Source organism: Mastigoproctus giganteus, chromosome 7 (assembly GCF_048544385.1).
Source record: "Mastigoproctus giganteus isolate SK-2022 chromosome 7, ASM4854438v1, whole genome shotgun sequence".
Taxonomy (NCBI): domain Eukaryota; kingdom Metazoa; phylum Arthropoda; class Arachnida; order Uropygi; family Thelyphonidae; genus Mastigoproctus; species Mastigoproctus giganteus.
The window spans coordinates 5,406,035-5,421,054 of NC_143581.1; the positions used below are offsets into that span (position 1 = coordinate 5,406,035).

A 15,020-nucleotide genomic window follows, 5' to 3' on the forward strand; every position below is an offset into this window, starting at 1 on the left:
TTCTCTCGGGTTACTTCTACCCATATGCAGTACTTTGCATTTGTCAAGGTTAAACTTCAGTTGCCACTTCTTAGCCCATCTGCCCAAATTATCTAGATCCTGTTGCAGTAGCACACTGCCATTACTGTCATTAACAACCCTGCCAACCTTTGTATCATCTGCAAACTTCGACGCTAAACCTGACATACCTTCATCAATATCATTGATAAATATACAAAACAACAGAACCCAACACCGAACCCTGCGGGACTTCACTAATAACATTAGTCCACGAAGAGCAGCACTCATTGATTACCACCCTCTGTCTTCTCTCACTTAACCATCCTTTTATCCATTGTAGCAACTTACTCTTAATACCATTCTGCTCCAATTTGTACAATAGTCTTTCCTGTGCAACAGTGTCAAAAGCTTTCTTGAAATCCAAACATATGATATCAAAATTATTTTTGCATCCAGTTCCTTTGTAACCACATCATAATAACCAATCAAATTTGTCAGACAAGACTTTTCCTAAACAAACCCATGCTGTGTCTGAATTATTGCTGCAGTCTTGTCTAGATGATCCTACAATGCATCCTTAACCAGTGACTCCATTATTTTATTCGGAACAGAACTAACTGGTCTGTAATTACTCGAGTCACCTTTCGATCCCCCTTTGTGAATTGGGGATACATTTGCACATCTCCAGTCCGTGGGAACCTCCCCTGAGTCCAAGGATGCTCTCATAATTATGGCTAAGGGTTTGCTTAACACGTTAGTGGTTTCTATGCCTTTAATGGAAAAAAGCAGATATTGTTGGGCTATCACAGACATGGTGTCACACAGGTGGTAGATGACTTTCATCAACCAGTGAAATACCACCACTTTGCTTATTGGAGGCTTGAAGTGGTGAAACCCATGTTTAGTCTCTAGAGCAAAGTTTCCGGCATCCCCCTCCCCCCATACTTCTCCTTCAACCCATGCACGGTACTAAGTACTATAGGTTTTGATACCTTTCGTGTTTGGGGTTTTCATAAAAAAAAAAAAAAAAAAAAAGACATAAGTCAGATCTGGAATTTGTGGACTACAATGTGTATAGAAAGGATAGACAGGATAGAAAGGGAGGAGGGGTTATGCTGTTAGTTAAGAAACACATAAAATCTAAGGAAGTCCATCCAATTGATGTTGGTGGACAATGCAATGTTGAATCTGTTTGGTGTGACATAAGCACTGGGAAATAAAAATGAGAGCAGGTGTGTGTTATAGGCCAAATGAATCTGATGAGTATAATGAGGAATTGTGCAGAGAAATAGTGTGCGCCTGTAAATCAGAGTGTCTTATAATGGGGAATTTTAATTTCCCAGAGATTAACGGGAATTTGTGTGTTGGTCACTCACGCACTAGCAAGGCTTTTGTTGATTTACTGAATGATTGTTTTCTCAGCAGCATGTTTGGGAGGCAACTAGAGGGAGTAATACTCTTGATCTGATTATCAGTAGTGATTCTTCATGCATCAAGAATCTGTAGATAAAGGAACCACTAGATGGCAGTGATCAAAGTGTGCTGAAGTGGGATTTACTCAAAGAGGTAACTACCACAAGGGTAAAGGGAAGGATTTTTGCTTTCGTAAAGATGACTACGGTGGTCTGAGACAGTATTTAAATTCTACATGGTGGGACCAACTGATGATGTCACCAACAGCAAATTCAAAATGGGAAGCATTCAAAGAATTAATCTTGGAAGCTACTAGGCTTTTCATACCAACAAAGAAATATTGTTCAAGATTTAGGCCTAAATGGATGTCAGAAGAACTAATTAGACATGTGACACAGGAGCCTGTGATATATATAAGCTGGTCTGTAACCAAGTTACAAAGGAGGTTAGGCAGGCAAAGGCAGATTACGAGAAATCTTTGGCAAATGATACAAAGAAAAACAGCAAAGAGTTCTTTACTTAGGTAAACTCTAGAAGGAAGGGGGATGAATAAGATTGGTCCACTTGATATCGATGGTTCAGTTGTTGATCCTGCTCAGGTAGCTAACAAACTAAATGAATATTTTGCATCTACATTCACACATGAGGATTTATTCAGGGAGGGGAATGCCAGAAGTGTATTCAACTCTGGCAGTAAGCTAGATAATCTTGTAATAACTGACAGTAAAGTAGAGGAGAAATTGTTGAAGATAAACATAAGAAAGGCACCCAGGGTGGATGGAATCTATCCAGTTATATTAAAGGAGGCAGCGAAGGAAGTAAGCAAACCCTTAGTTATAATTATGAGAGCTTCACTGGACTCTGGGGAGGTACCTATGAACTGGAGATGTGCAAATGTGACCCCAATCAACAAAGGAGGACCAACGGGAGACACAGGTAATTACAGACCTGTTAGTTTAACTTCTGTTCCAGGGAAATTAATGAGGCACTGGTTAAAGAAGCATTTCAGGATCATCTACACAAGACTTCAGTTATAGCTCGGACACAGCATGGGTTTGTTTAGGGGAAGTTTTGTCTGACTAATTTGATTGGATACTATGATGTAGTCACGAAGGAACTGGATGCAAAGAATAACTTTGATATCATGTATTTGAATCTTAGAAAGGCCTTTGTTTCTATTGCACATGGAAGACTGCTGCACAAATTGAAGCAGTTTGGCATTGGAGGCAAATTGCTGCTATGGATAAAGGGATGGTTGAGTGGGAGAAGACAGAGAGTGGTAATCAATGCACACTGCTCTTCGTGGACTAATGTTATTAGAGGAGTCTCTCAGGGTTCAGTGTTGGGTCCATTGTTGTTTTCTGTATTTATAAATGATATTGATGATGGTATGTCAGGCTTAATGTCCAAGTTTGCAGGCGATACGAAGGTTGGCAGGGTTGTTAATGACACTAATGACAGTACACTGCTGCAACAGGATCTAGAAAAGTTGAGCAGATGAGCTGAGAGGTGGCAAATGAAATTTAACATTGACAAATGTAAAGTACTACATGTGGGAAGCAGTAACCCCAGAGTAACGTATCAACTCTGTGGTACCACACTGACAGTGGTAGAGAATGAAAATAACCTGGGGTAATTGTGCATGCAGATATGAAGTTTTCTGAGCAGTGCTGATGGTCTGCAAGAGTTCATGGTTTCTTGCCAATGATATACAAGAATTTTTCTAGCAGGGATAAGGAGGTGATTATCCCCTTGTATAAGGCAATGGTCAGGCCACACCTTGAGTACTGTATACAGGTCTGGAGGCCTCATTTCAAGAAGGATGTAGAGCTGTTGGAACGAGTACAAAGAAGGGCAACAATATTAGTGAATGGAACAAAGGGTTGCTCTTACGAAGAAACGCTTAAGTTTTGCAAATTACAGTGTCTGGAAACTAGACTCCTGCGATGTGATCTGATTGAGGTGTATAAAGCCTTGAATGGTTTGAGCATGCTCAATGCTGATGCGATTCTCCCTCTTGCTCAGAATAATCTCCTGAGAGGGCATAAATTCAAATTGAGGAAAGGCGGTTGTAGGATAGATGTGCAGAAGTTTGGCTTTTGCTGGAACAGACTTCCAACTGTCGTTGTAGAAGTTGATAGCTTAAATCGATTCAAGGCAGAACTGGACAAAATTTGGAGTGAGGGGATGAGTGAAATAAGGGGGGGGTTTGGCTGATGCTATATAAGCTTGCTTTCTTGCATCATGTACCCTTGCTAAAGCTAAAGGTTTTTGAACAGCTATTATAATACTTTTTTTTTTGTAAAGAGTTCCTTAAATTATGAAACTCTATTTGCATAGGATGCTTATTTGAAGCTTGAGACCCATGTTTAGTCACCAGAGAAAAGTTTCCGACATCCCCTCCCTCCCTATCTCCTTCAACCCATGCACTGTACTAAGTACTATAGGTTTTGATATCTTTTGTGTTTGGGGTTTTCATAAAAAATTTAAAAAATAAAAAATGCAAATTGTCCAGTGAATACATTTTAATTGAATATAAATTGTGAACACAATGTTCATGTGTGTATATATATCAATATTATATTATTTTTTTCTTTTTACAGCCCTGATTTTGTAGCTAATAGGATAGCAGAAAGAATATATGAAAATTTCAGTGATGCATGTCTTGTGATGGTGAGTATCGTTTATACTCAGTGATAATTTATTTCCTTTTGTGGTTGCATGTGGAACCAGTTTTATTGGTTGTCACCATTGACTTGAAACTGTTGTTGCCAGAATGGTAGCATTCAAATTGAGGTAGCCATTTGGTAGTGTTAGTGAATTAGTATTAAAAACTGGAGGCTGCTGTTTGTTAGCTGTGATCATTCAATGAAAATGCTTTAATTGCTGTCTCATGATGAATTGGAGTTTTATAACTGTTATTAATAGCTATAACAATAATTATTGTTGATGCTATCTTTATATATTTAAGTTCTGCTTCTTCACTTAGTTGTCTTTCTGGTGCATCTCTTTTTGATGTCAAATGGCATGCACCAAACCATTTTTCTTATAAAGCACAAATTGTAATAAAAAATCAGAACTCTAGTGATAAATCACTTTTCTGTACCATTAACTGTTGACAGAACAGTAGCCATACCAAACTTATCATTGCCATTTGTTGTCTATAGAATAGCAGGATTAATGCTCTGGCTTAATCCTTAGTAAAAATGTTAATGCCCATTTTTATTTTAGATTATAATAAATGAGAATATATAGTGAAATTCTGTTTTACAAAAAAAATAATTTGCAAACTTTTTACCAGTTATGCAAAAATCAGTACAGTAAGTTTGTAAATTATTTCATTTGACTATTGGTGCTAGCATGATATTCTTGTTAGAGGATGGGGCATGTTCATGGCTGGGGTGGTATAACTCTCAGAAACTAACTTTTTTTTTTTTTTTTTTTTTATCCTCCTTTGAGGAGTGGATCATCTTCAACAGTTAAAGGAAGGTCTGAAATGATTTGTGTATATATATATATATATATATAATTTTTGAACGTTGTTGTTGTTTCAGTACAGTAGCAAAAGATTACATTTGTATATATACAGATTGTCTTGAAACTACAGGGACATGCTGTCATTGTATTAGCTGTTTTATGTTTATGATAATTTTGAAACTAACCATAGGAAGGTGCATGTTTGAAACAGAATTTATATCCAGAAGTTGATAAGACTGGATCATGTAATATGTGTATAAAGACAGGATATTATAACATCAAAGAAGATGTACAGCTTTTTTTTTCTTTTTTTTCTAGATTTTAATTTAATTTTGAAATATAAAATCTTTGTCCTGTTCAGTTGTGAAGTGAAAATAAGAGGAAAAAATATTTAAATATATTTATATACATAGTTTTTCAAGTTTCACAAATTTTCCAAATTTCTCAAAAATTACTTTATTGTCCAGAAGCTCACTCATGAAAGGCTTAAAGTGTGACTTCCAGTTCAGGATTATGTAAACTGTTTCTATGTTAAAAATGATTTTAAGTTTTTGGTACTGAATTATGTAAGCATTGTGTTGGGTTCCCTCCAGTCACAACCAGAATCATATTATGTGTGATTAAGGGGATACATTAATAGTTTCTATATTAAAAAGTAAGAGATTACCTCAATCTTTTTCGTGGAATGATTCCAGTCGATCCTCTCCCATATGTGGTGAATAAATAAGATGATAAAAGGTGAAAAAATGAATTTAATGAATTCCCTCACTCATAGAAATACGAACCAAATCCAATGCACAACGGAATCAAAAGCAGAGAGCCCCAACTCGGCCCCGAAACACATCAAACCACCACAGCAAGACCATGAGTGCGAGAAGACATTGTGTCAGAATAAATAGTTAAAACTGCTTCCAATAATAAATAATTAAAATCACAATTAAAAACCATTAAAATCAAATGGATTTAAAGTTACGATTTGGATGAATACTCAAACGAAATGAACAGCTGTTTCCCTTCCTTCCTTCCTTCCTTCCCTAAGCAGACCACGATTTTCGGTTGATCGCTGTATTCCCATCCTGTGAACATGGCAATCAACCAAAAGCATGGTCTGCTTAAGGAAGGAAGGGAAACAGCTGTTCATTTTGTTTGAGTATTCATCCAAATCGTAACTTTAAATCCATTTGATTTTAATGGTTTTTAATTGTGATTTTAATTATTTATTATCGGAAGCAGTTTTAACTATTTATTCTGACACAATGTCTTCTTGCACTCATGGTCTTGCTGCAGTGGTTTGATGTGTTTTGTGTTGGGTTGGGGCTCTCGGCTTTTGATTCCATTGCGCATCGGATTTGGTTCGTATTTCTATGAGTGGGGGAATTCATTAAATTCGTTTTTTCACCTTTTGTCATCTTATTTATTCGCCACATATGGGAGAGAATCGACCGGAATCATTCCACAAAAAAGATTGAGGTAATCTCTTACTTTTTAATATATTAAAAAATCGTGGAAGTTATTGAGCCCTGCAGCTCTGAATATTTTATTAATAGTTTCTGTAAAAATTTGAAACTTAATTCAGGGAGGTAGCTTTCTAGACACACACACACACACAGAGTCCCAGATAATCTGCAAATAAAAGAAAAAGTCATAAATGTAACAAAACACAAATTTGTTTACATATCTATGAGATGTTGCATAACAGTTAATACCTTAGCATTTTCATATTTATTAATGAACTGGAGTTTTTGTTCAATGTAAAAAAAAAAACAGTCATTTTCCATCTTAACATGATTCACAGACCTGGATGTAAATTAAAGAAGAACAGTAAAATTAATCATACATAGTAAATCTGAAGGATTACTGGAATATGACTAGGGTTATCTAGTAGGCAGAGAGAGAAGGTGGTGATAAGGTTTTTTGAAAAAATCAAGGATCCTCTCTGTGGGAACATTTTACAAAGTGAAAACAAACAGCACCTGTAAGGAATTAGGCACATTCCTTTTTGTCATCTGATCTAGGTATCCACTCGCCATATAGATCCAGGTTAATCTATTGTAATGCCTCATTAAAGGTGTCAATAAAACTTCATAAGCATTCCGTAAACTTGAACAGTTCCTAATAATAACTATAATTGCTTATTTCCAGACTTTTTGCATAAATAAATTTAACTTTTAGCAGCGTTACAATTATCTCTTCCTTGTGTTTTAATTTTGCAATAGTGATTATTGTACTAATGAATATTAATTAGCATATGAGTTTTACAATCATTGTTTCTAACAATTAATGTTTTTTTTTTTTTTTTTTATGAAAACCCCAAACACGAGAGGTATTAGAACCTATAGTACTTAGTACCGTGCTTGGGTTGAAAGTGGAGAAGATGAAAGAAGATATTTGTTGACATTAGACTTAAACTTCTGTAGACCTTAATTTTCAGGAAATACATATGAAGGAAAGTTGTTCCAGAAAACGGCAATTGAATGAATAAACGAGGATGATGAAAAATTGGTTCTGTGAGTTTGTAATTGGATAGTAAATGGATGTTGGCTGGTGGTGGCACTTGTTTGGACTGTTTTGAAAGAGAGAGTAGGAATTATAAAAGCCAATTCAGAAGAACAGTGCCCATGGAAGTATCTGTAGAAAAGGCATGCAGCAGAAACAGTACATCTCTGAGACAGAGAGTGGAGAGACTCTGTTAGGGATGAATCATTAATTAACCTAACTGCCCTCTTCTGAATGGAATCTAGAAGCCTGAGAGATGTTTTGGGGGCACTGCCCCAGATGTGGGAACAATATTCCATGGTAAGGCAGATTTGCGATTTGTACAGAGTGAACAGCTGTTTGGAAGGAAAAGTAATGCCAAGAGCGAAAGGGGAAACCCAAGTTTTTTGGATGCAGAGAAAGCAATATTTGTAATGTGCTTGTGCCAAGAGAGATTAGAAGGCAGCGTAATCCCCAAAAGAGATATATCATATTACCTAGAAATCGGAGTGTCAACAAAGATAAGCATAGGAGCAGAAGAATCCTTTTTGCGAGATATAAGACAAGATTGAGTTTTAGAAGGGTTGAAATCAACTAAGTTGTCTTTTCCCCACTGGAGAATTACCTGAAAATCAGCATTTAAGGAATTGGTAGCAGATATTCCAGAAGTTGAAGCTGATTGAGCAGGGCAAAATTTCTCAAACTGAAAAGTGAAATGCAATGTGCTATCATCGGCAAAACTCTGGATAGCATTTCCAGTCAGTGGAAGAAGGTTATTAATATACAAAAGGAAAAGAGTGGGGGGAAAGAACTGAACCTTGGGGACACCAACATTAGAGGAGAAGTTAAAGACAGAGAGCCATCTACCCTCACATTCAGCAAGCAGTCAGAGAGAAAACTGGATAACCAATTACAAAAAACAGTTGGCAAACCATAAGATTGAAACTTGTTTAGAAGATGTTTATGCCAAACACGATCGAAAGCCTTTGAGATGTCAAGAGCAGCTGATTGACTTCTGACTGACAGGAAAAATTTTCCTCTTAGCTGCTTCTTTAACTTAATAAATGGTAGCAATAGCTTAATTTTTAGTACTCACCTTAATATAAACTGCAGTTGGATTTAGAATAAGTGGAGTGGGAATTAGCTAAAATTGAGGTTAATATGGGTGAGCTTAATTGTTTTGAATGGAAATAGAATTGCACGTCTTCATCCTTGGTTGTCATGAAATAAATTGAAAAAATTGGAACTTGAGAATGTAATCACAGAGACCAATAGCCGTAATGATTGGCTTTCGTATTAACGTCTTCAGTTGGTAATAGTGAAGAAAAGAGAGCGCGTGAATATAAAGAACTCGAAGTTCCCGTGATGCTCTTTGATGCATGTGGGAATCTCAGGTGCATGAGATTATATTATATATTGATAGATTATATGGTAGTTCTTCGTGTAACACATTAAATTTAGAATGATGTGGGAACCTTTCTATGATTAGGGCTTCATACTGGTAAATTCTGAAACTGGATTTTAATTTAATACTGGGAACTGCTGAATGTACTAGAGGGGTGTGGTTATGGGATTGTACATGTAACGTGAGTTCTGTATTTGATTGTCCGGTTCCGAAACTATTATAATGGTAGTATGCTCGTGTGTTTGATGTTGTTGTAGAGCCGTATTTTGAAGTGGTGCTTCTGATATAACATGCATTACATTTTTGTTGGCATTTTATTAAATATACTATATTGTTCTTATATGACTGATTTGGTATTTGTAGGTTTCTTTATAAGAGTTGAACATGGATCCTAATTTCTTGTATGTAGAAAATGTGAGTGTAATATCAGTATTTTTAAAAATTCGCCGGAACTGTCTAGCAAGGTCACTATGATAAGGAAGAACTATGCATGTGTTGTTGTGTATGTTATATTTGGGTGGTTTATTGATATTTTGAACATTAGAAATTGTTTTTTGAATCAACTGTAAGGGGTATTTCCTGGATGTAAATTTTTCTGTGAGATATTGTAATTCATTAAATAGGTCATTCTGCGTGGTACTATATTTGATGGCATTGTATATTTGATTGTATAAGACTGCTTTTTTGGTATTAAAGGGATGATGTGATTCATAATGTAAGTATTTCCCAGTGTGGGTATTTTTCCTAAAGATCTTAGTTCTGAGATTAGTATTGGATTTATATATAGTTAGGTTAAGAAAATTTAATTGTCCGTTTTCTTCTAATTCAAGGGTATACTTTAATCTATCGTGAAAAGAATTAAATTTAGTAAGAAGGCTGTCAATTAAAGTTTTATTACTAATTATAAGAATGTCATCGGCAAACGCGTGTATAATTTTAATTCTGCAGGGTAAGGTTGTAAGATTTTATTTTCTATGGAGGCTAAGTATATTTCAGATAGAGGGGCTGAGATCCCCAGTCCCATGGGTAAACCAAATATTTGTTGTTGAAATTTGGTTGTTGAAACGGAAGTGTCTAGTGTCTAATAGAAAGGAGGTGAGTTCTAGTATACTATTGATTGAAAGGGAGGTGCGATTAATTAGGGTGTTATCATTGGTTAGAAATTCGCGTAGGGCTTGTAAAGCAGTTGGTAGATGTACATTGGTATATAAGGAAACTACATCAAAGGATGCTAAAATATCTGTGTTGGAAATAATAATAGGATTTATTTTCTCGAATGCTTGGATGGTATTGTTAACTCTAAATTTAGAAAATTGTGTGAGGGGGGGAAATAATTTTAACTAGAAAGGAAGAAAGGTTGGCAAAAGCTGATTTATTAAATGAGATTATTGGTCTTAGTGGGTGGTTGGGTTTATGTAGTTTGGTAATTCCAAACATATGCAGAAGGATGTTGTTTCGTATGCCGATTTGTTGTAGCATTAGCATTAGTAGAGGCATATGATGCAAGAAAGCAAGCTTATTCAGCATCAGCCAAAAAAAAAAAAAAAAAAAAAACAACCACTACTCCCATTTCACCCCTCCGTTCGTTCGAAATACCTGTCCAGCTGAACCTTAAATTTATTTAGGCTATCAACTTCAACAATAAGCGATGGGAGTCTATTCCACAAACCAACTGCCCGCTGGCTAAAGGCAAATTTCCGCACATCTATCCGACATCCGTCCTTCCTCAATTTGAATTTATGCCCTCTCAGGTGATTATTCTGAGCAAGAGGAAGAATCCCATCGGCATTGAGCATGCTCAAGCCATTCAAAGCCTTAGACACCTCTATCAGATCACCTCGCCGATACCTAGTCTCCAGGCTCTGTAATTTGCAAAACTTAAGCCTTTCTTCCTAAGAGCAACCCTTTGTTCCATTCACTAATCTTGTTGCCCTTCTCTGTACTCGTTCCAGCAGCTCTACATCCTTCTTGAAATGAGGCCTCCAGACCTGTATACAGTACTCAAGGTGTGGCCTGACCAATGCCTTATACAAGGGAATAATCACATCCCTGTCCCTGCTAGAAAAATTCCTGTATATCATTGACAAGACACCATGAGCTACTCTTGCAGCTCATCTGCACTGCTCAGAGAACTTCATATCTGCCTGCACAATTACCCCCAGGTCCTTTTCATTCTCTACCACTGTCAGCGTAGTACCACAGAGTTGATACGTTGATCTGGGGTTACTGTTTCCCATATGTAGTACTTTACATTTGTCAATGTTAAACTTCATTTGCCACCTCTCAGCCCATCTGCTCAACCTTTCCAGATCCTGTTGCAGCAGCATAGTATCAGTTGTGTCCTTAACAACCCTGCCAACCTTGGTATCGTCTGCAAACTTGGACATTAAGCTTGATACACCATCATCAATATCATTTATAAATACAGAAAACAACAATGGACCCCAACACTGAACCCTGAGGAACTCCACTAATAACATTAGTCCACGTTGAGCAGTGTCCATTGATTACCACTCTCTGTCTTCTGCCACTCAACCATCCCTTTATCCATAGCAGCAATTTGCCTCCAATGCCACACTTCTCCAATTTGTGCAGCAGTCTTCCATGCGCAACAGTATCAAAAGCCTTTCTAAGATCCAAATATATAATATCAAAGTTATTCCCTGCATCCAGTTCTTTTGTGACTACATCATAGTATCCAATCAAATTGGTCAGACAAGACCTGCCCTTAACAAAACCATGCTGTGTCTGAGCTATAACTGAATTCTTGTCCAGATGATCCTGCAGTGCTTCTTTAACCAGTGCCTCCATTAATTTTCCTGGAACCGAAGTTAAACTAACAGGTCTATAATTACTTGTGTCAGCCTTTGATCCTCCTTTGTGAATTGGGGTTACATTTGCACATCTCCAGCCCATGGGTACCTCCCCTGAGTCCAAAGAAGCTCTCATAATTATGGCTAGGGGTTTGCTTACTTCCTTTGCTGCCTCCTTTAATATAACTGGATAGATCCCATCCACCCCGGGTGCCTTTTTTATGTTGATCCTCAACAATTTCTCCTCCACTTTCCTCTCAGTTATTAGAAAATAATCTTGCTCACTGCCAATGTTTACTTCACCTACGACATTCCCCTTCCTGAATAACTCCTCATGTGTGAATGTAGATGCAAAATACTCGTTTAGATTGTTAGCCACCTGAGCTCGATCCTCAACTGTTGAACCATCAACATCCAGTGGACCAATCTGATTCATCCCTTTCCTTCTTGAGTTTAAATAGGTAAAGAACTCTTTTCTGTTTTTCTTTGCGTCCTTTGCCAAGGATTTCTCATAATCTGCCTTTGCCTGCCTAATCTCCTTTGTGACTTGGTTACAGACCAACTTATATCTATCATAGGCTTCCATGTCACCCATTAATTTGTATGTATCCCATGCATTTTTCTTCTCTGCCATATGTCTCTTTAGTTCATCTGACAACCATTTAGGCCTGAACCTTGAACAATATTTCTTGGTTGGTATGTAAAGCCTGGTAGCTTCCAAGATTAGTTCCTTGAATGCTTCCCATTTTGAATTTGCTGTTGGTAACACCATCAGTTGGTCCCACTGTATAGAATTTAAATACTGTCTCAGACCATCATAGTCGCCTTTACGAAAGCAAAAGCCCTTCCCTTTACCTCTGATGGTATTACCTCCTTGAGTAAATCCCACTTCAGCACACTGTGATCACTGCCACCCAGTGGTTCCTTTATCTGCAGATTCCTAATGCATGAAGAATCACTACTGATAATCAGATCAAGAGTATTACTCCCTCTAGTTGCCTCCCGAACATGCTGGTGTAGAAAACAATCATCCAATAAATCCACAAAAGCCCTGCTACTGTGTGAGTGACCAACCCACAAATTCCAGTCAGTATCTGGGAAATTAAAATCCCCCATTATAAGACTCTCTGATTTACTGGCCCATTCTATTTCCCTGTACAGTATCTTATTATACTCATCAGAGTCATTAGGCCTATAGCACACTCCTACTCTCAATTTTGATTTACCTATGCTTATGTCACACCAAACTGACTCGACACTGCCCTGTCCATCAATGTCGACTGGCTTCACTTCCTTGGATTTTATGTGTTTTTTAACTAATAGCATAACCCCTCCTCTCCTCCTGTCCTGTATATCCTTTCTATACACATTGTACTCCCCAAATTCCAGTTCTGCATTCCTTATATCTGTGTGACACCACGTCTCTGATATCCCAACAATATCTGCCTTTGATGTTTTGAGCAATACCTCAAATTCATCAAATTTATTTACTAAACTCCTAGCATTGGTGTACACGCAAGTATACATGCACCTGTTTCTATTCTTAGCTACCCTAACACAACCCATGTGTTTACTTGTATCACAATGACTTCCAGCAGTCTCTGAAATATCCTGCATCTTGTTTTTCAGGCTTCTGCTCATTCCAATAGAAGCAGTGCAAGAATCTCTTTCACCTCTGCCAGTGGCTACTGTTAATCCATTAGTCTTTGTCTCCCCCCAAGCTAGCAGTTTTCCGACCCACCTAACACTGCCTCGATAGCATCAGCAAATATTCTTGCACCCTTTCTATTTAAGTGTATCCCATCCCTGTAGAAGCAATCTCTCCTGTTAACAAGTACATTCCAGGCTGAAAAAAATTCTACCCCTTGCGCCTTGCACAATCTTTCCAGGGCCGAATTGATCGACAAGGCTCTCATCATATACTCCCTCCTATCGTGTCTGGGCAAAATTGCAGACACTTTCAAATTCAACCCTACTTCACGGCTTTTTTTCAACAGTGACCTGTACTTGTTAAGTAATTCCGCTGGTCTCCTACTCTTAATATCATTAGTCTTAATATCATAATATCATTGTAAGGTATGTAGGTTGATTTCTTTATTTGTCCTTAGATTTCTTAAAATAATATCAAGTCTGTTTTTATGTTTGGTGATATTATGTGTGTTATCTGGTTTGTATGTATCTGCATCAGAATGCATGCATCAACGAGCATCACGGGAACTTAGAGTTCTTTATATTCACGCGCTCTCTCTTCTTCACTATTACCAACTGAAGACGTTAATACGAAGGCAAGGCAATCGTTACAGCTATTGGTCTCTGTGATTACATTCTCAAGTTCCAATTTTTTCAATTTATTTCATGACAACCAAGGATGAAGACGTGCACTTCTATTTCCTTGAGCGCATTTTAATTCCTTTCAAAACAATTAAGCTCCCCATATTAACCTCAATTTTAGCTAATTCCCACTCCACTTATTCTAAATCCAACTGCAGTTTATATTAAGGTGAGTACTAAAAATTAAGCTATATTGCTACCATTTATTAAGTCAATTAAATTGGTACCTTAAGGAATCCTACAATTCATCTAACTGCTTCTTTAACTTAATAAAAAAAAATAAATCACATGGGGATTTTTTTTTAGGGCAAATGAGACATTAATGATGGCTAAATACTTGAATAACAGTATGAGCAATGTGAGGTCTTGCAATGCCATGATGCACATCCACCTACCTGCATGCAGTTGTAGTCTTTTGTGACAAATGTGTTCCTGCAAAGTGTGCAGTATAGTTCTGTAGTAAGGTCCTGTAAGTCATATGATGTAGCACAACATGCTGGTAAACCATTCCTAAAAAAAAAAAAAAAAAAAGAGATGACCATATCCTTTCCTGCAGAAGCCACTAATTTTTATTTTATTGCTGTTGGCCATGACAGAGACTTCCAAACAGAGCTTTGTTGATTACTCTCTGGGTCCAAATGATGAAGCCATGTCTCATCCACTGTTATCTTGTGCAGAACCTCACCGTCTTCAGTAAACATCTGTTGCATAAACCTTCATGTGAACTTTCTGTTGCTCAGGTGTAAGTGGTCTTGAAACCCAGTGTGCACAAACATGTCATATGCAAATGGCCATGCAGAATACAGCTCTTCCGTGAGCTGGATATCATCTTTTTTGGTGATTTTTCTCTCTCTCTCTCTCTCTCTCTCTCTCTCTCTCTCTCTCTCGGGAATTTTTTTTTTGGCTGGTGGTACAGCATAAGCATCAGGCTTCCTTGCACCATATGGTTAATAATATTCTCAACATCTCTGCCGATTGCCTTACTGTTATACTACAATCTCTCACGATTAAGCAGCAGAGTTTCTGGTTTCTGTGGTGACAGCAGTGGTTGGAGCTCCAGGAACTGCTAATTTTTGTGATTGAATCACATTAATCTTTAAACATTC

The 15,020-nt window shown here is 37.3% G+C and overlaps 1 protein-coding gene across 2 annotated transcripts in view; it reads left to right on the forward strand.

Annotated features, from left to right (window-relative positions):
* The window catches only part of EMC8-9 (ER membrane protein complex subunit 8/9), a 67,897-nt gene that overhangs the window by 38,073 nt on the left and 14,804 nt on the right, over nt 1-15,020 (forward strand). For both annotated transcript variants that reach the window (XM_090378621.1, XM_090378620.1), the window contains exon 3: nt 4,017-4,086. In XM_090378621.1, the coding sequence (XP_090234747.1) occupies nt 4,017-4,086 (70 nt within the window). The remainder of the gene's footprint in view (nt 1-4,016; nt 4,087-15,020) is intronic.